The sequence below is a fragment of the Nilaparvata lugens genome, chromosome 1 (genome assembly GCF_014356525.2).
Source record: "Nilaparvata lugens isolate BPH chromosome 1, ASM1435652v1, whole genome shotgun sequence".
Taxonomy (NCBI): domain Eukaryota; kingdom Metazoa; phylum Arthropoda; class Insecta; order Hemiptera; family Delphacidae; genus Nilaparvata; species Nilaparvata lugens.
Genome location: NC_052504.1, coordinates 39,364,325 through 39,380,992, shown reverse-complemented (window position 1 = coordinate 39,380,992; position 16,668 = coordinate 39,364,325). Strand labels below are relative to the sequence as shown.

Below are 16,668 nucleotides of genomic sequence, written 5' to 3'. Positions count from 1 at the left end.
TTGATGTCAATAATTAATTACTGGTATGGTGTATAATTATGATATATATATATATATATATATATATAATGTTTCAGATAGTCGCATGCTCAGCATTTGGGTGCCCAAATAGGGTCTGAAAAAGGTTTTTTTGTAAAAAAATTTCCAAAGGACTCAGTGAGAAGGAAGCTGTGGACAGTGAAAGTGAAGAGAAAAGGATGGACCCCAACTGACAGATCAGTACTGTGTGAGGCACATTTTGAAAAATCGATGTGGGAGAAAACCAGGGAAGATGGAACGAAGAAACTGAAACTTAATGCCTATCCAACTATTTTTGCTATCACTAAAAAACAAAAAATCAGAAAACCTCCAAGAATAGGCCTACATGAACCATTGCGAAACATTAGTGCATCATTTGTGTCTTCCACGTCTGCTTGTACTGAACCTAGTGATGAAATATGCTTGGAAGGGGACATTGTCCAGTCAGACCTGCTGCTAGATGATCATCCAATGGAATGTTCTTCCACTGAAGTGAAAGCTCCTTCCACGGAAGTGAAAGTTCCTTCCACTGAAATGGAAGTTACACCCACTGAAATGGAGCTTCCTCCCCCTTCACAAGAAGAGAACCTCAACTATTCAATAAACAAAGAATTACTAGCCAGAAACCAACATTATAAGAAGCAGTTGAGACAGTTGAAGATAAAGTTGAAACAGAGTGAAGCTTTAAATGAGAGCATATTTTTTAAAGTTTTTAATTCTGACCAGGTTAAAGCTTTACATCGCTCATCAACAAGAAATCTGAAATGGAGTACAGAAACGGTTTCAAAAGCTTTGAAGTTAAAATTTTTATGTGGGAATAATGGGTATGAAGAGTTATTGTGCCAGAATATGCCATTGCCATCATTGAGAACTCTAAGAAGACGCCTTGAAAATCTTGAGTTTGACAGTGAAGTATTATATGAAGTGTTTGAATTTTTACAGTTAAAAGTCAGCACATTCTCCTCTCCACAGGAAAGAGATTGTGTAATAATGTGTGATAAAATGGCGATCACACCTTCAAACGTATATGATACTAAATTGAAAAAGTATTTTGGTAACATAACATTGCCTGAACATTCTGGCATTGCTTCACATGCTCTTGTTGTGATGCTAGGAGGTGTCACCTCAAGGTGGAAACAAACTGTGGCATATTATTTCACAGGAGATAAAATTAATGCTTCTGTTTATGAGAGCATTTTTTTTTAATAATCGGAAAAGCAGAAGCTGTGGGACTCTATGTTATCAGTATCACATCTGACATGGGGGCAGCAAATCAAGGCTTATGGAAGAAGTGGAAAGTCAGTGCTGGTCGTCATTGCAAACAAAAAAATTTCATAGTGCATCCACAAGATCCAACAAGAAAAGAATATATTGTAGGGGATGTTCCTCATCTTTTCAAAAATATAAAAAGCATGATTGTGAACAATGATGAAACCATACTTATTCCACAAGATATATCAGAGAAAAATAGTTTGACCAGTTGTATGGTGAATGCTAAACACATACAAGAATTGGTAAATTATCAAGAGAAAATGGAATTCAAGTTGGCACCTAAACTCACGCAAGATGATCTTACACCAACTCACTTTAAAACCATGCGAGTTTCAACATCAACCCACGTTGTAAGTCATGATGTAAGTATTGGGCTAAAGTTTTTAGCTGATCAATGCTGTCAGTCAGAATATAAAACAACAGCTTGGTTTATCGACCAAATAGAAAAATGGTTCAAATTAATGACTTCACGACATCCAGTCCATGCACTCAGCAAGGAAAATTTTACTGCGTATGAAGATGCAACAAAATTCATGAAAGATTTCATCGATTTGTTTGCAAGAATTAAAATAGGCAAGAAGGGACATTGGAAGCCATCTCAAACAGGTGTTCGAATTGCTACGCAGTCAATTCTAGACATCCAAGAACAATTATTGAATGAAAAAAATATATAAGTTCGTATTGACATCTCGTTTCACTCAAGATTGTTTAGAAAACTTGTTTAGTAGTGTTCATTCTAAACAAGTGATTCCTAATTACAATTCAAAAACGTTCTCAGACTAACAAGTGTTTCACAATTTCTGAGCGATGTATCGAAAAGTAGCTATGAAGAGGATGATAGGGAAATGCTCAGCGGCTTTCTAGACATTTTGGAACATAAAAATAAAACTGCGTCTGTTGAACAAACAAATCAAACTAACATTGAAACTGACTATGAACCCCCGAACATAACATACAGTGAGCTAAGCTCACTGTACAATATCTGTGGTTGAATAATTTCTAGCATTGTAAAAAATGGAAAAACCTGTGAGGTGTGTATTGCAAGGTGTGTATTGAGGAGTGTAGGAACAAAAACTTACGACGAGACATTGCAGTATGCAGGATTCACGCGCATCAAATGCTTCCGTGAAAAGTGCTTGTTTTTCTGTAACAACTTGACATTTGAATTTGTTTGCAAATTAGAGAAAGTTTTCTTAAAGTATTGGAATGTTTCAAGAGATCGTGATATGAACTTGAAATACTTTTTCCGTAAGAAGATGGAGATAGTTGAGGCAAATCACATACTTCCCTGCCATAGACTAAAACAGCAAATGGTTTCCAGATTTATTGTTTTCAGACTCAAAATGTCTAGTAAGAACAAATTAAAAAACATTAATAGAGTTATAAATCGGAGCAGTAAATCGGCAGCGATGCATTCCATTTAGACAGTTAGTTGATGATGGTTATTCAATGTATTTTAGAAATTCAATATAATTGCCATAATTTAAATGTTGTGAATGCAATCAATAATGAAAACTTATATAGATTTGATAGATATGTGAATAATTAGATAGATGATATAACTATTTTTATTGTAAATGAATAAATAAATAGATTTGTAAATAGGTAGGTAGATATTTTCATTGTATATTTTAATTCAATTCATTGTACATAATATTTATTATTGTATGACTATATTGTTAAACTATTGTTGATAATTTTTTTTTGTATTTTCTGTTCACTTTTCAGTCCTGAGTACTCATAATAATATGTTCAATAGCTGTTGATATCTATAAGTTTCGAGTCGCAATACCACGAGCAGTTGTTAAGATTTGAAATATCATTAAATATATATATTAATAGTTAGTTATGGGTTGTGTTTTCTTTTTTAATTGTTTGCATGTTTATTAAATTCATCAAGTAGTACTATAAATAGAAAAATAGGCTCTTCCAAAATTTATATTCAATAATGCTGTGCTTTATAATATTTTTTTCTAGACTCTTGGCTGTCAACTGATAGAACAAACTATTCAAATATTATGTAATAGATTGTGATGAGAGTTCCTTCATATTTCTACGAATAAATATGAGAGCTTGATCACTTTTTATTGAACAAAATATATTACAATATCATGACATAATTTTGTTATAATGTTTATTATTATTATTGTTTTATTTGTTATTATCTACGATTTACTATTTCAAGTTCCAAAACTTTATTGGGAATATAGAAAAAACATGAAAGAAAATATATCGAAGTTAATAATCACAAGAATGTGCTTTAATAAGTAAAGACGAGCGATTTTACTTATAATCCCCTATAAGCTCCATTGTAAAATTCAAATGTTTGGAATCTTCATGGCGGCGGCGGGAAAAAAATTCCAATGGCCATACTGTGGGTAATATAGTTACTGTGAGTGAGTGCCATTTCGCTTTTATATATATATATATATATATATATATATATATATATAATATATATATATATAATATATATATATATATATATAATATATATATATATATAATGTTTCAGATAGTTGCATGCTCAGCATTTGGGTGCCCAAATAGGGTCTGAAAAAGGTTTTTTTGTAAAAAAATTCATAGTGCATCCACAAGATCCAACAAGAAAAGAATATATTGTAGGGGATGTTCCTCATCTTTTCAAAAATATAAAAAGCATGATTGTGAACAATGATGAAACCATACTTATTCCACAAGATATATCAGAGAAAAATAGTTTGACCAGTTGTATGGTGAATGCTAAACACATACAAGAATTGGTAAATTATCAAGAGAAAATGGAATTCAAGTTGGCACCTAAACTCACGCAAGATGATCTTACACCAACTCACTTTAAAACCATGCGAGTTTCAACATCAACCCACGTTGTAAGTCATGATGTAAGTATTGGGCTAAAGTTTTTAGCTGATCAATGCTGTCAGTCAGAATATAAAACAACAGCTTGGTTTATCGACCAAATAGAAAAATGGTTCAAATTAATGACTTCACGACATCCAGTCCATGCACTCAGCAAGGAAAATTTTACTGCGTATGAAGATGCAACAAAATTCATGAAAGATTTCATCGATTTGTTTGCAAGAATTAAAATAGGCAAGAAGGGACATTGGAAGCCATCTCAAACAGGTGTTCGAATTGCTACGCAGTCAATTCTAGACATCCAAGAACAATTATTGAATGAAAAAAATATATAAGTTCGTATTGACATCTCGTTTCACTCAAGATTGTTTAGAAAACTTGTTTAGTAGTGTTCATTCTAAACAAGTGATTCCTAATTACAATTCAAAAACGTTCTCAGACTAACAAGTGTTTCACAATTTCTGAGCGATGTATCGAAAAGTAGCTATGAAGAGGATGATAGGGAAATGCTCAGCGGCTTTCTAGACATTTTGGAACATAAAAATAAAACTGCGTCTGTTGAACAAACAAATCAAACTAACATTGAAACTGACTATGAACCCCCGAACATAACATACAGTGAGCTAAGCTCACTGTACAATATCTGTGGTTGAATAATTCTAGCATTGTAAAAAATGGAAAAACCTGTGAGGTGTGTATTGCAAGGTGTGTATTGAGGAGTGTAGGAACAAAAACTTACGACGAGACATTGCAGTATGCAGGATTCACGAGCATCAAATGCTTCCGTGAAAAGTGCTTGTTTTTCTGTAACAACTTGACATTTGAATTTGTTTGCAAATTAGAGAAAGTTTTCTTAAAGTATTGGAATTTTTCAAGAGATCGTGATATGAACTTGAAATACTTTTTCCGTAAGAAGATGGAGATAGTTGAGGCAAATCACATACTTCCCTGCCATAGACTAAAACAGCAAATGGTTTCCAGATTTATTGTTTTCAGACTCAAAATGTCTAGTAAGAACAAATTAAAAAACATTAATAGAGTTATAAATCGGAGCAGTAAATCGGCAGCGATGCATTCCATTTAGACAGTTAGTTGATGATGGTTATTCAATGTATTTTAGAAATTCAATATAATTGCCATAATTTAAATGTTGTGAATGCAATCAATAATGAAAACTTATATAGATTTGATAGATATGTGAATATTAGATAGATGATATAACTATTTTTATTGTAAATGAATGAATAAATAGATTTGTAAATAGGTAGGTAGATATTTTCATTGTATATTTTAATTCAATTCATTGTACATAATATTATTATTGTATGACTATATTGTTAAACTATTGTGATAATTTTTTTTTTATTTTCTGTTCACTGAGTGTTTTATTATGAGTCCTGAGTACTCATAATAATATGTTCAATAGCTGTTGATATCTATAAGTTTCGAGTCGCAATACCACGAGCAGTTGTTAAGATTTGAAATATCATTAAATATAATATATAATAATGGTTAGTTATGGGTTGTGTTTTCTTTTTTAATTGTTTGCATGTTTATTAAATTCATCAAGTAGTACTATAAATAGAAAAATAGGCTCTTCCAAAATTTATATTCAATAATACTGTGCTTTATAATATTTTTTTCTAGACTCTTGGCTGTCAACTGATAGAACAAACTATTTAAATATTATGTAATAGATTGTGATGAGAGTTCCTTCATATTTCTACGAATAAATATGAGAGCTTGATCACTTTTTATTGAACAAAATATATTACAATATCATGACATAATTTTTGTTATAATGTTTATTATTATTATTGTTTTATTTGTTATTATCTACGATTTACTATTTCAAGTTCCAAAACTTTATTGGGAATATAGAAAAAACATGAAAGAAAATATATCGAAGTTAATAATCACAAGAATGTGCTTTATAAGTAAAGACGAGCGATTTTACTTATAATCCCCTATAAGCTCCATTGTAAAATTCAAATGTTTGGAATCTTCATGGCGGCGGCGGGAAAAAAATTCCAATGGCCATACTGTGGGTAATTTTTTTTGTATTTTCTGTTCACTGAGTGTTTTATTATGAGTCCTGAGTACTCATAATAATATGTTCAATAGCTGTTGATATCTATAAGTTTCGAGTCGCAATACCACGAGCAGTTGTTAAGATTTGAAATATCATTAAATATATATAATAATAGTTAGTTATGGGTTGTGTTTTCTTTTTTAATTGTTTGCATGTTTATTAAATTCATCAAGTAGTACTATAAATAGAAAAATAGGCTCTTCCAAAATTTATATTCAATAATGCTGTGCTTTATAATATTTTTTTCTAGACTCTTGGCTGTCAACTGATAGAACAAACTATTCAAATATTATGTAATAGATTGTGATGAGAGTTCCTTCATATTTCTACGAATAAATATGAGAGCTTGATCACTTTTATTGAACAAAATATATTACAATATCATGACATAATTTTTGTTATAATGTTTATTATTATTATTGTTTTATTTGTTATTATCTACGATTTACTATTTCAAGTTCCAAAACTTTATTGGGAATTGGGAGTCATGCTTACGCGTCTAGAAAACATAGGCAGTTCTCCTAATTTTTTTATTATTTATTTGAAAATACCTAACCTAATTAAATGAAAAATTCAATAGATCCACATTGCAAAAACTGCTGTTTTTTCGAACGCCTGGTCTTCATTAATCTAGCGCTATTAGATATCACAACATCAATTTCTTGTCACATCTTAACATTACCGGTATATCTTGTTAATTAGTACCATATTATTTTCAGATTCTAAAGAATTATTGTTTGAATAATAATAATAAAATAATATTGATTCTCACCTGAAATATTCTTAAGAAGCCTTCGAAGAGAAACACCAATCCATGTGTAGGACTTGGTCCATCGTACTCCTGTAACAGAAATCATTTACCAATATATTCGAGGTTGCTATTATATCAGTAATTTGAAAGAAAGATATTGATGCCTGTAATCACACTTTTCTATTAAAAAAAAAGTGCAATGCTTTTTCAGTCAATCTTATTCTTTATTCCGCTATGGAATAAAAATTTATAGATTGCCACACAAACACACATATGTTACAGTTCTAGTTTAAGGAAAATCCTTCCAGCCATTGGAAGTAAAGCAGGTCATTCACTATTGGACAGGTTTGTTCGACAAGTTTGGAGTCGCAATACCACGAGCAGTTGTTAAGATTTGAAATATCATTAAATATATATAATAATAGTTAGTTATGGGTTGTGTTTTCTTTTTTAATTGTTTGCATGTTTATTAAATTCATCAAGTAGTACTATAAATAGAAAAATAGGCTCTTCCAAAATTTATATTCAATAATGCTGTGCTTTATAATATTTTTTTCTAGACTCTTGGGTGTCAACTGATAGAACAAACTATTCAAATATTATGTAATAGATTGTGATGAGAGTTCCTTCATATTTCTACGAATAAATATGAGAGCTTGATCACTTTTTATTGAACAAAATATATTACAATATCATGACATAATTTTGTTATAATGTTTATTATTATTATTGTTTTATTTGTTATTATCTACGATTTACTATTTCAAGTTCCAAAACTTTATTGGGAATTGGGAGTCATGCTTACGCGTCTAGAAAACATAGGCAGTTCTCTTAATTTTTTATTTATTTGAAAATACCTAACCTAATTAAATGAAAAATTCAATAGATCCACATTGCAAAAACTGCTGTTTTTTCGAACGCCTGGTCTTCATTAATCTAGCGCTATTAGATATCACAACATCAATTTCTTGTCACATCTTAACATTATATCTTGTTAATTAGTACCATATTATTTTCAGATTCTAAAGAATTATTGTTTGAATAATAATAATAAAATAATATTGATTCTCACCTGAAATATTCTTAAGAAGCCTTCGAAGAGAAACACCAATCCATGTGTAGGACTTGGTCCATCGTACTCCTGTAACAGAAATCATTTACCAATATATTCGAGGTTTGCTATTATATCAGTAATTTGAAAGAAAGATATTGGATGCCTGTAATCACACTTTTCTATTAAAAAAAAAGTGCAATGCTTTTTCAGTCAATCTTATTCTTTATTCCGCTATGGAATAAAAAATTATAGATTGCCACAGAAACACACATATGTTACAGTTCTAGTTTAAGGAAAATCCTTCCAGCCACTGGAAGTAAAGCAGGTCATTCACTATTGGACAGGTTTGTTCGACAAGTTTGGCACTTGACACTGGGGACACACAAGCACCAAAGTTAGTGCATACGCTCTGTATTGAATAGTAGTAAAATAAGTAGTAGCATCAATAGCCACTTGGAGCGACTGAACAACTTTTTCGCTAATTTCAAGGTATTATTCACTTGCTGATTTTGTTCATTTAAACAAGAAAAAAAGTTCCTATAAACATATATCCATAAACGCTTCATTAGCGAGCTATACAGGGTGAAAGATTTTGCCCAGAATTCAGTTCCTCTGGTGAAAAACTTATGCTGGATTCATATGGAAAAATATCTGAAAAATTGAATAAAACTAGTCTGGAAGCTGTAGTGGGAGTAGTTTTTGAGAAAAAAGTTGAAATATGCAAAAAATCTAAGTGAAAAAACACAGACTTCTACGTTTGATGCCCAATAACTTTCTTTAATGACCAGTAAACAAATAATTTTTTGCGATAAAAATTGTAGAGAATTCAATTCTGAAAAAATGATGTAAGCTGTGTAAACTAAATTTGAATAAAAGTTGGTTAAAATGTATTCTTATGTAGTACATTACACCACAAAATTTGCTGTTTTATGAGGAGAGAACTAATAACTCATAAGTTGTAGCTGATTGCAAATAGAACATTGATTTTAAGAACAGCTGTTCCAAAACAGCTGATTTATTTTGTTTTAAATAAAAAAATATTTAAAAGAAATTATCAGCTGAAAATTATTTTCAGAAATATTTTAGCTCACTGTTGAACAAAAAACAAGCTGTAAGTTAGGCCTACTGTAGCCGCGCTGTGTTTTTTGTTTAATCTATTAACCAGTTATTTGTAACCATTTCACTTTGCTTTTGTGTTAAGTGTTAACTTTTTAAAAAATGGCAGGTAATTTTAGACATTATTCATACTCCGAATTAGCTGACATGCATTTAATGTATGGAATGGGACACTACTGTAATAGTACTGAAGCAAGACGTTTGTATCAAGAGAACTTTCCTAACCGAGTATGTCCAAGTTCAAGGTTTTTTGCCACTATTCATCAATGTCTGTCTGAAACAGATTCTTTGATATCCAAAGAGCACATTTATGCAGGCAGACCCCGATCTACTAAGACTGTTGAGTTAGAATAACAAGTTCTTAATAAAATTTATGAACATCCCGAGAAGAACACGAGAGAATTGTCAGTGCAGTTTAATGTCAATCAATCTATTATTTGGAGGATACTAAAAGAGCAACAATTACATCCATACCACCTCCAGAAAGTTCATACTCTATTGCCACGAGACTGTATTCCCCATGCTGGTATTTGCCGATTGTTTTTAGTCAAACTTGTTTACCCAAACTTTTTAACAACCGTTTCATTTACCGACGAGGCACACTTTAAAAGAACAGCTATCGTTAATGTCCACAACTAACATATTTGGGCAGCTGGAAATCCTCATGCCATCAATCCTAATCTTCCACAACATCAGTTTTCAGTGAACATTTGGGCAGGAATCATAGGAGATCATCTACTTCTGTTCGAACTTCCTCCCAGGCTTAATGGCATCATAATCTATTAGTCTTTTGGTATAAGTTTAATGTCATTTAGATATGCTACTTTCATATAAAAAAACTTTTCATAAAAAACCGGATATTTTATTTGCAATCAGCTAAAACTTATGAGTTATTAGTTCTCTCCTCATAAAACAGCAAATTTTGTGGTGTAATGTACTACATGCCGTGCTACCAATTTCTCCTAAATAGGTTGGATAGCATTTCTCACCTATTAACCTAAGGAAAGTTATCGGCTCCAAAATGGTAGATTCTTGATAAATTATGAATGGATCTATTTCTTATGAATGAGAAATCCAGTTTTCAGAGCAAATCAACTTATAATCTTCATAAGAATTTTGGCAATATACAACACAAAATCCACAAAACAATACCTTACACACTTAAACATCTAGCATCATTACAAGCTGAAAATACTTATCCATTTATATAGTTGAAAAACAATGGCTACAGGCTTGTAGACACTGCATACAGGATTAACTTAGGTGAGGATTAATTTAGGTAAGGTTTGGTTTTTTGATATTTTCAGCTTTCAAGGTTTAGAGTTCTGCATACAGGAATAATTTAGGAGAGGATTTTTTGAATCAATTTCTTTCATGATACTGTGACTGTTATTCTGAATTCAAAGTTGTGAACGTGAACATGGATGGCAATTACCTCCAGGTAATGTGGTAGTGTTGAAGTTTGAGTTACATGGTCAGCAATAGGTGTTGGCATTGTCATTGGCATATGCATTGGTATCGGCATTGGCGTTGTCATTGGCGTTGGCATTGTCATTGGCATATGCATTGGTGTCGGCATTGGCGTTGTCATAGGCATTGGCATCAACATTGGCGCAGGCATTGGCATCGGCATAGTCATAGGCATTGGCTTCAACATTGGTGCAGACATTGGTGTAGACATCAGTGTAGATATCGGCGTAGTTATTGGTGTAGATATTGGCGTTGGCATTGGTATAGGCATCAGCATAGATATTGGCGTAGATATTCAATTAATAAGTCACACTAGTTCGAAAATCACCCAAATGTTCTTAACACTCTTCTTGGCATTCACTTGTTGTTGATTTCGAGATTCATGTGATAATTATTTTGATGTTAATGTCCATGCTGTACTTGTTATTTTAAAATGCTTATAAACTAAAAAGAAAATTTTGATTAGGCTAGCAATACAAACTAATACACATGAAAATTATTTCTAAGTATATAATCAATATAAAAATGAAATTTGTTAACATCTTATTATACAGTCAGCAATACATATATTGTGAAATTTGGAGACATCAATAATTACAAAATTTTAATAAAAAAATTTCATTTCCATTTATTCACTGTTCAAATAACAAATTTAATCCATTCTTCAAAATTTAGAACATAAACAAATACATGTTACATAAATTTCATAACACCCTGTATCATTATCAAAATTGTAAAAAACATCAGATCATCACAACAAAATAATTTCAATACATATTTCAATAATTTCAGACAATTGGTCTTCTATTCACAATCATTTCATAATACAATATATCTGCATTTCATTATCATTTAGTATAATATTTCACATTTATGATTTATCATTCAGGGTTTCAAAATTATTTATGTGGACACATTTATAAATTTTCATTTTAATTTTTTGTTCAAATATTGTATAAAAAGCAAAATATTTGATATTATTAATCATCGTTTATTGGATACTATAGTTTATTTCACTTTTCAATGTTCTAAACACAAACTACATTTCATGACAAAACTTTACTATCAATCATTAAACAAGAAATCATTCAAAACATCAATAATATTTTGCTTCAAAGGCAATCAATATTCATAAGTAATCATCTGTATCTATGGCAATCAACATTAGTAATCTGCATCTATGGCAATCAACATAAGTAATCAACACAAAAAATATTATCTCATTACTGCCTCTCTAAGTCATAACCTCTGTTATTCCTTCTTTAGGCAATAATGGGTTTCCATCTCGAAAAACAATCACATACCAGCAAAATTCTAATCAACAAACCCCACTAAAAATTCTACATACACTCCAGCATCCATTTCAAACGATAATCAATCATATCAAAATTTATAGAACAAACAGTTTTTTTTTTATTTGGAAAAAGACATCAATTACAAAAACTTTAGAGAAATTTTAACCTTTAACTCATTTTAATTAATAATATGACAAGTCGTTTTTATTTAATAAAAACATTATTCAAGTTAACTTAATTTATATTGAACATCTCATATATATGGCGACACAATTCATTAATACTTTCAAATTTTGAAGTTTTATTATTATAACAAAAGAATTTATACATAAGATTAAATTTCAGCATGTTCTAAATTGAACCATTTATTTTTTAAATAATTTCAGAATTTGAAGACTGTATAATAAGTACAAACCATTTCAAGATTACAATACAAAGACATCAAGATGGATAATGGGTAAATAAGTTCCCTAAAAAATACAAATAAGAGAAAAAGGAAATTGAGTAAATAGATTTCCTAAATAATACAAGGAAGAGAAAGATTAATTAGAGCCTATCCTACATGTCAGTACTAAACTTTCATAAGGAAGTATATTTAATAAAAATATACTACAAATAAAAAAATTGCAAAATGGGTTAAAAGCCCAGAAGAAAACTATAACCTAATTACATATGGCTTATGGCACGATATGCAATGAAAGATGAGAAAATGGGACATATTTGCTCTGAAAAACCTAGTTACCTAATATGATACCTGACAAAAAATAGACATAATTAAAATATGTAATACATGATGAAAAAATATACCGCAAGCAAACAATTATTTACACTACAATAGATAGATTTTAGAAAAGTTAAGTTTTATCAACAATTTAAAAGATAGAAAATAAGCTACTATTTTAACTTCCAAAATTATTTCAGAAAAAATACAAATTTAAATGACATGGACAAAATTGGTTAAGATATGCATCATAGAAGAAATTTACTGAACATTACACAAAGACAGGAAAGAATCGAAATTTGAAACAATTAAGGGCCAAGAAAAATAGGCTACAGGAAAGAAAAAAGACACAATAATGGACTCTTACCATACACTGCGTAGCGATTATGCTATTCTGAATCCTGGCATAACACAGGATTCCTAATCATAACATAGTGCCGGGGAATACCCTTTCATCATGTGATTCACAGTCATCATCTTGTAAGTAAGCAACTTGAAACAACCTTTGAATACTAACACATCAATGGTGACTTTGTGCTTTTTTCTTCAAGAACATAATTTTATTCATGGGTTCATTGTTTCAACAAAGCCATTTTGCTTACAAAAGTCAGTCATGTTCACTAGATAATGCTTTGCATACACCTTTTCAATTTTCAGTTGAAAGTTGAATTCATCAACTTGATTCAAAGCAAGATTCATTTTGTTTACATTGTTCCTAAACTCTACAGAACCTGTCTCATGTAAACATTCACTTTATTTACTGTTTTCCTCCAACTTTCAATTTGGCAATACTACTTTCTTTACTGTTGACTTTCAATAAAGACAACTCCCTACCTACTACATTACTCAATTCTACTATCTCACTAGGATTTACTTTTTCAATAACAGTAACTAGGCCACATTATCTGAAACTTGAATAATTGATCTTGTATCTTAACACTACTATCATCTGCTTCAATTTGCTTTCATCTTCATGATTATCTATCAATGTTTCATGTGTATCTTTTAATAGAAGGTTTATACTAACCTGCTCTAGTCTTATACTAGTACATTCTTGCTTCATCATCAAACCTAGCATTTTGCTCATTGAACTTTTGTGTTAAGAACGCTATAAGATTCAGATCATTTTTAATGTTTGCCATTTTGTAATATGCACTGATATCTATTCATTAAAACTTGACCACTCCAGAACTGACCTCCCATTCAGCAGCATACCATTCATAACCCATCAAGATATCTATCCTAACAATGATTTTTTATAACCAGGGATATATTTTGTAGTTTGAGTCCCACACCAGGGCGTACCATTTGCTGTGCTACCAATTTCTCCTAAATAGGTTGGATAGCATTTCTCACCTATTAACCTAAGGAAAGTTATCGGCTCCAAAATGGTAGATTCTTGATAAATTATGAATGGATCTATTTCTTATGAATGAGAAATCCAGTTTTCAGAGCAAATCAACTTATAATCTTCATAAGAATTTTGGCAATATACAACACAAATCCACAAAACAATACCTTACACACTTAAACATCTAGCATCATTACAAGCTAAAAATACTTATCCATTTATATAGTTGAAAAACAATGGCTATAGGCTTGTAGACACACAAACAAATTATACAAAATTAGAACACCATAAAACTGTTCCAAACTCAATTTAAAACATTATAAATTACAATTAAACAGAAAAATATTCAGAGAGCACAAAATTAGAACACATAGCCAGCCATCATTTTTTAGAGAAGAACCACAAAGTACAGAGCAAAGCCACACCTCAAACCAGTGACGACTTTATGAACACGTCACTGATATTAAATTCCAAAAAATTATAAATTACAAGTTTAGAATTTACATTTTACATTTGTTCTCAATAAAACTTTATTTCAAAACTGTTATTTTAAATTTATATATCCTCTATATTTATAATGATCTATTTATCTGTTAATTCTGTTAACTCAGTTTCGGTGATACCATGGATGTGCAACACAATTATTTACGATAAATTCTCAGTTAAAAGTTGTCTGCATATTGATACTCTGATATTTATTATCAAGTTTTATAGATCTCGAATGAAGATTCAATTTTAATCGAGAAAAAATGTAATATTACATACATAAGAATACATTTTATCCAACTTTTATTTAAATTTAGTTTACACAGCTTACATCATTTTTTTCAGAATTGAATTCTCTACAATTTTTATCGCAAAAAAATATTTGTTTACTGGTCATTAAAGAAAGTTATTGGGCATCAAACGTAGAAGTCTGTGTTTTTTCACTTAGATTTTTTGCATATTTCAACTTTTTTCTCAAAAACTATCCCACTACAGCTTCCAGACTAGTTTTATTCAATTATCCAGATATTTTTCCATATGAACCCAGCATAAGTTTTTCACCAGAGGAACTGAATTCCGGGCGAAATCTTTCACCCTGTATAGCTCGCTAATGAAGCGTTTATGGATATATGTTTATAGGAACTTTTTTTCTTATTTTTACCTCTACTATCACGTATTAAATTATTTTACCATAATTATGAATCACCCTGTATATGAACAGCTTATTTCAGAAAGGGACCTGAGTCACTTTTAGTGATTTTTCAGGAACTGCAAAAAACTGTCTGGATAGGACAATCCGAATTTTTTCGACCTGATGATTTTTTTTATGCCAACTACATCTGTACAAGTCTGTTAGTACCCATAATATCCTATTTTATGAGATAGTTTAAGTATAAAAATTATTTTTGTCCCTGTATTTCATGGACTTAGGTACCTTTCTGCAATAAATATGTTTGTTGCCTATATGCGGCATAACAATGTAAGGCTAGGTGGTTATTGATGGAACTACTATTCAATACAAGGTGCATGCGCTAACGTCGGTGCTAGTGTTTCTCTAGTGTCAAGTGCCAAAGTAGTCGGACAAAATTGTCCAAAAGTGAATGGCTTCCTTTACTTGCAATGCCTTGGAGGACTTTCCTCATCATGAGGAACAGTTCAAGATGTTTCTTCCTGTCACAGAGTGACTTCAATATTAGGGGATTGATCCAGGATTGCTCCTGACATGACCATTGACTCTTGACCGGACCAATGGGAACGCTTTGTTAAAATCACACCTATAATTATGTAGGATATAGTTTGCACTCCCATCAAGTGATTTACTATTACAATACTTCAATCACACTGAAGCAGAAGACCTGAAAACCTGCTCTTGTTTTCAGCCGAGATATTTTCATGATGAACATTTTCAAATGATCTGTCTCACCATCCTGTGAAATACTAAATACTGTGCTCAACTGGTTCAAATCGTGTTTTGAAGACAGGTTTCAGCAAGTTGAAATTAACTCTGAACAACACATTTTTAGCACAGGATGGTTGAAGGTTAGGTTTGGTGTTCCTCTGGGCTCTGTCCTGGGACCCATCCTATTTCTCTTATATTTATATAAATGACCTTCCTTCTTATCTAAATCCTACTCATAGTGTCATGTATGCATATGATGTGAGTCTTCTATTAAAAACCAATTCACAATCTTCTCTAGAGCTGAAATGCATTGCATCAGTGAAGAAACTTGAAAAGTGGCTTGCAGCAATCATGTTGATTCTTAATATAGAAAAGACAAAAAATCTCCCTTTGAGATCTACAGACAGCTTCAATGTTGAATTGCAGGATCACACTATAGAACATGTAAGTGAAATGAAAGTTCTTGGTATAAATATTGACAACAAGCTTTCCTTGAAGCCTCATCTTCAGCATTTGAAAAAAAAGTTGAGTTCAGTCATCTTTGCATAAAGGTCATTAAAACAATTTCTCAATTTGGAATCCCTTAGAGAGATATATTTTGGTCTTTTTCACTCATTACTGCCTTATGGAATAGTTTTCTGGGGTAGTTCATGTGACTCTGTTGAGGTTTTCAGGATTCAAAAATGGGCTATTAGGGTAATGGTGGGGAGTCACAAAGGAATAGCTGTAGACCCCATTTCAAAAGTCTAAAATTCTTCCTTTACCTAGTGTCTACTACATTCTG

General features: G+C 31.1%; 1 protein-coding gene across 3 annotated transcripts in view; it reads right to left on the bottom strand.

Annotated features, from left to right (window-relative positions):
* The window catches only part of LOC111050161 (vesicle-trafficking protein SEC22a), a 66,533-nt gene that overhangs the window by 6,506 nt on the left and 43,359 nt on the right, over positions 1-16,668 (bottom strand). For all 3 annotated transcript variants that reach the window (XM_039433408.1, XM_039433414.1, XM_039433418.1), the window contains one exon: positions 8,065-8,133. In XM_039433408.1, the coding sequence (XP_039289342.1) occupies positions 8,065-8,133 (69 nt within the window). The remainder of the gene's footprint in view (positions 1-8,064; positions 8,134-16,668) is intronic.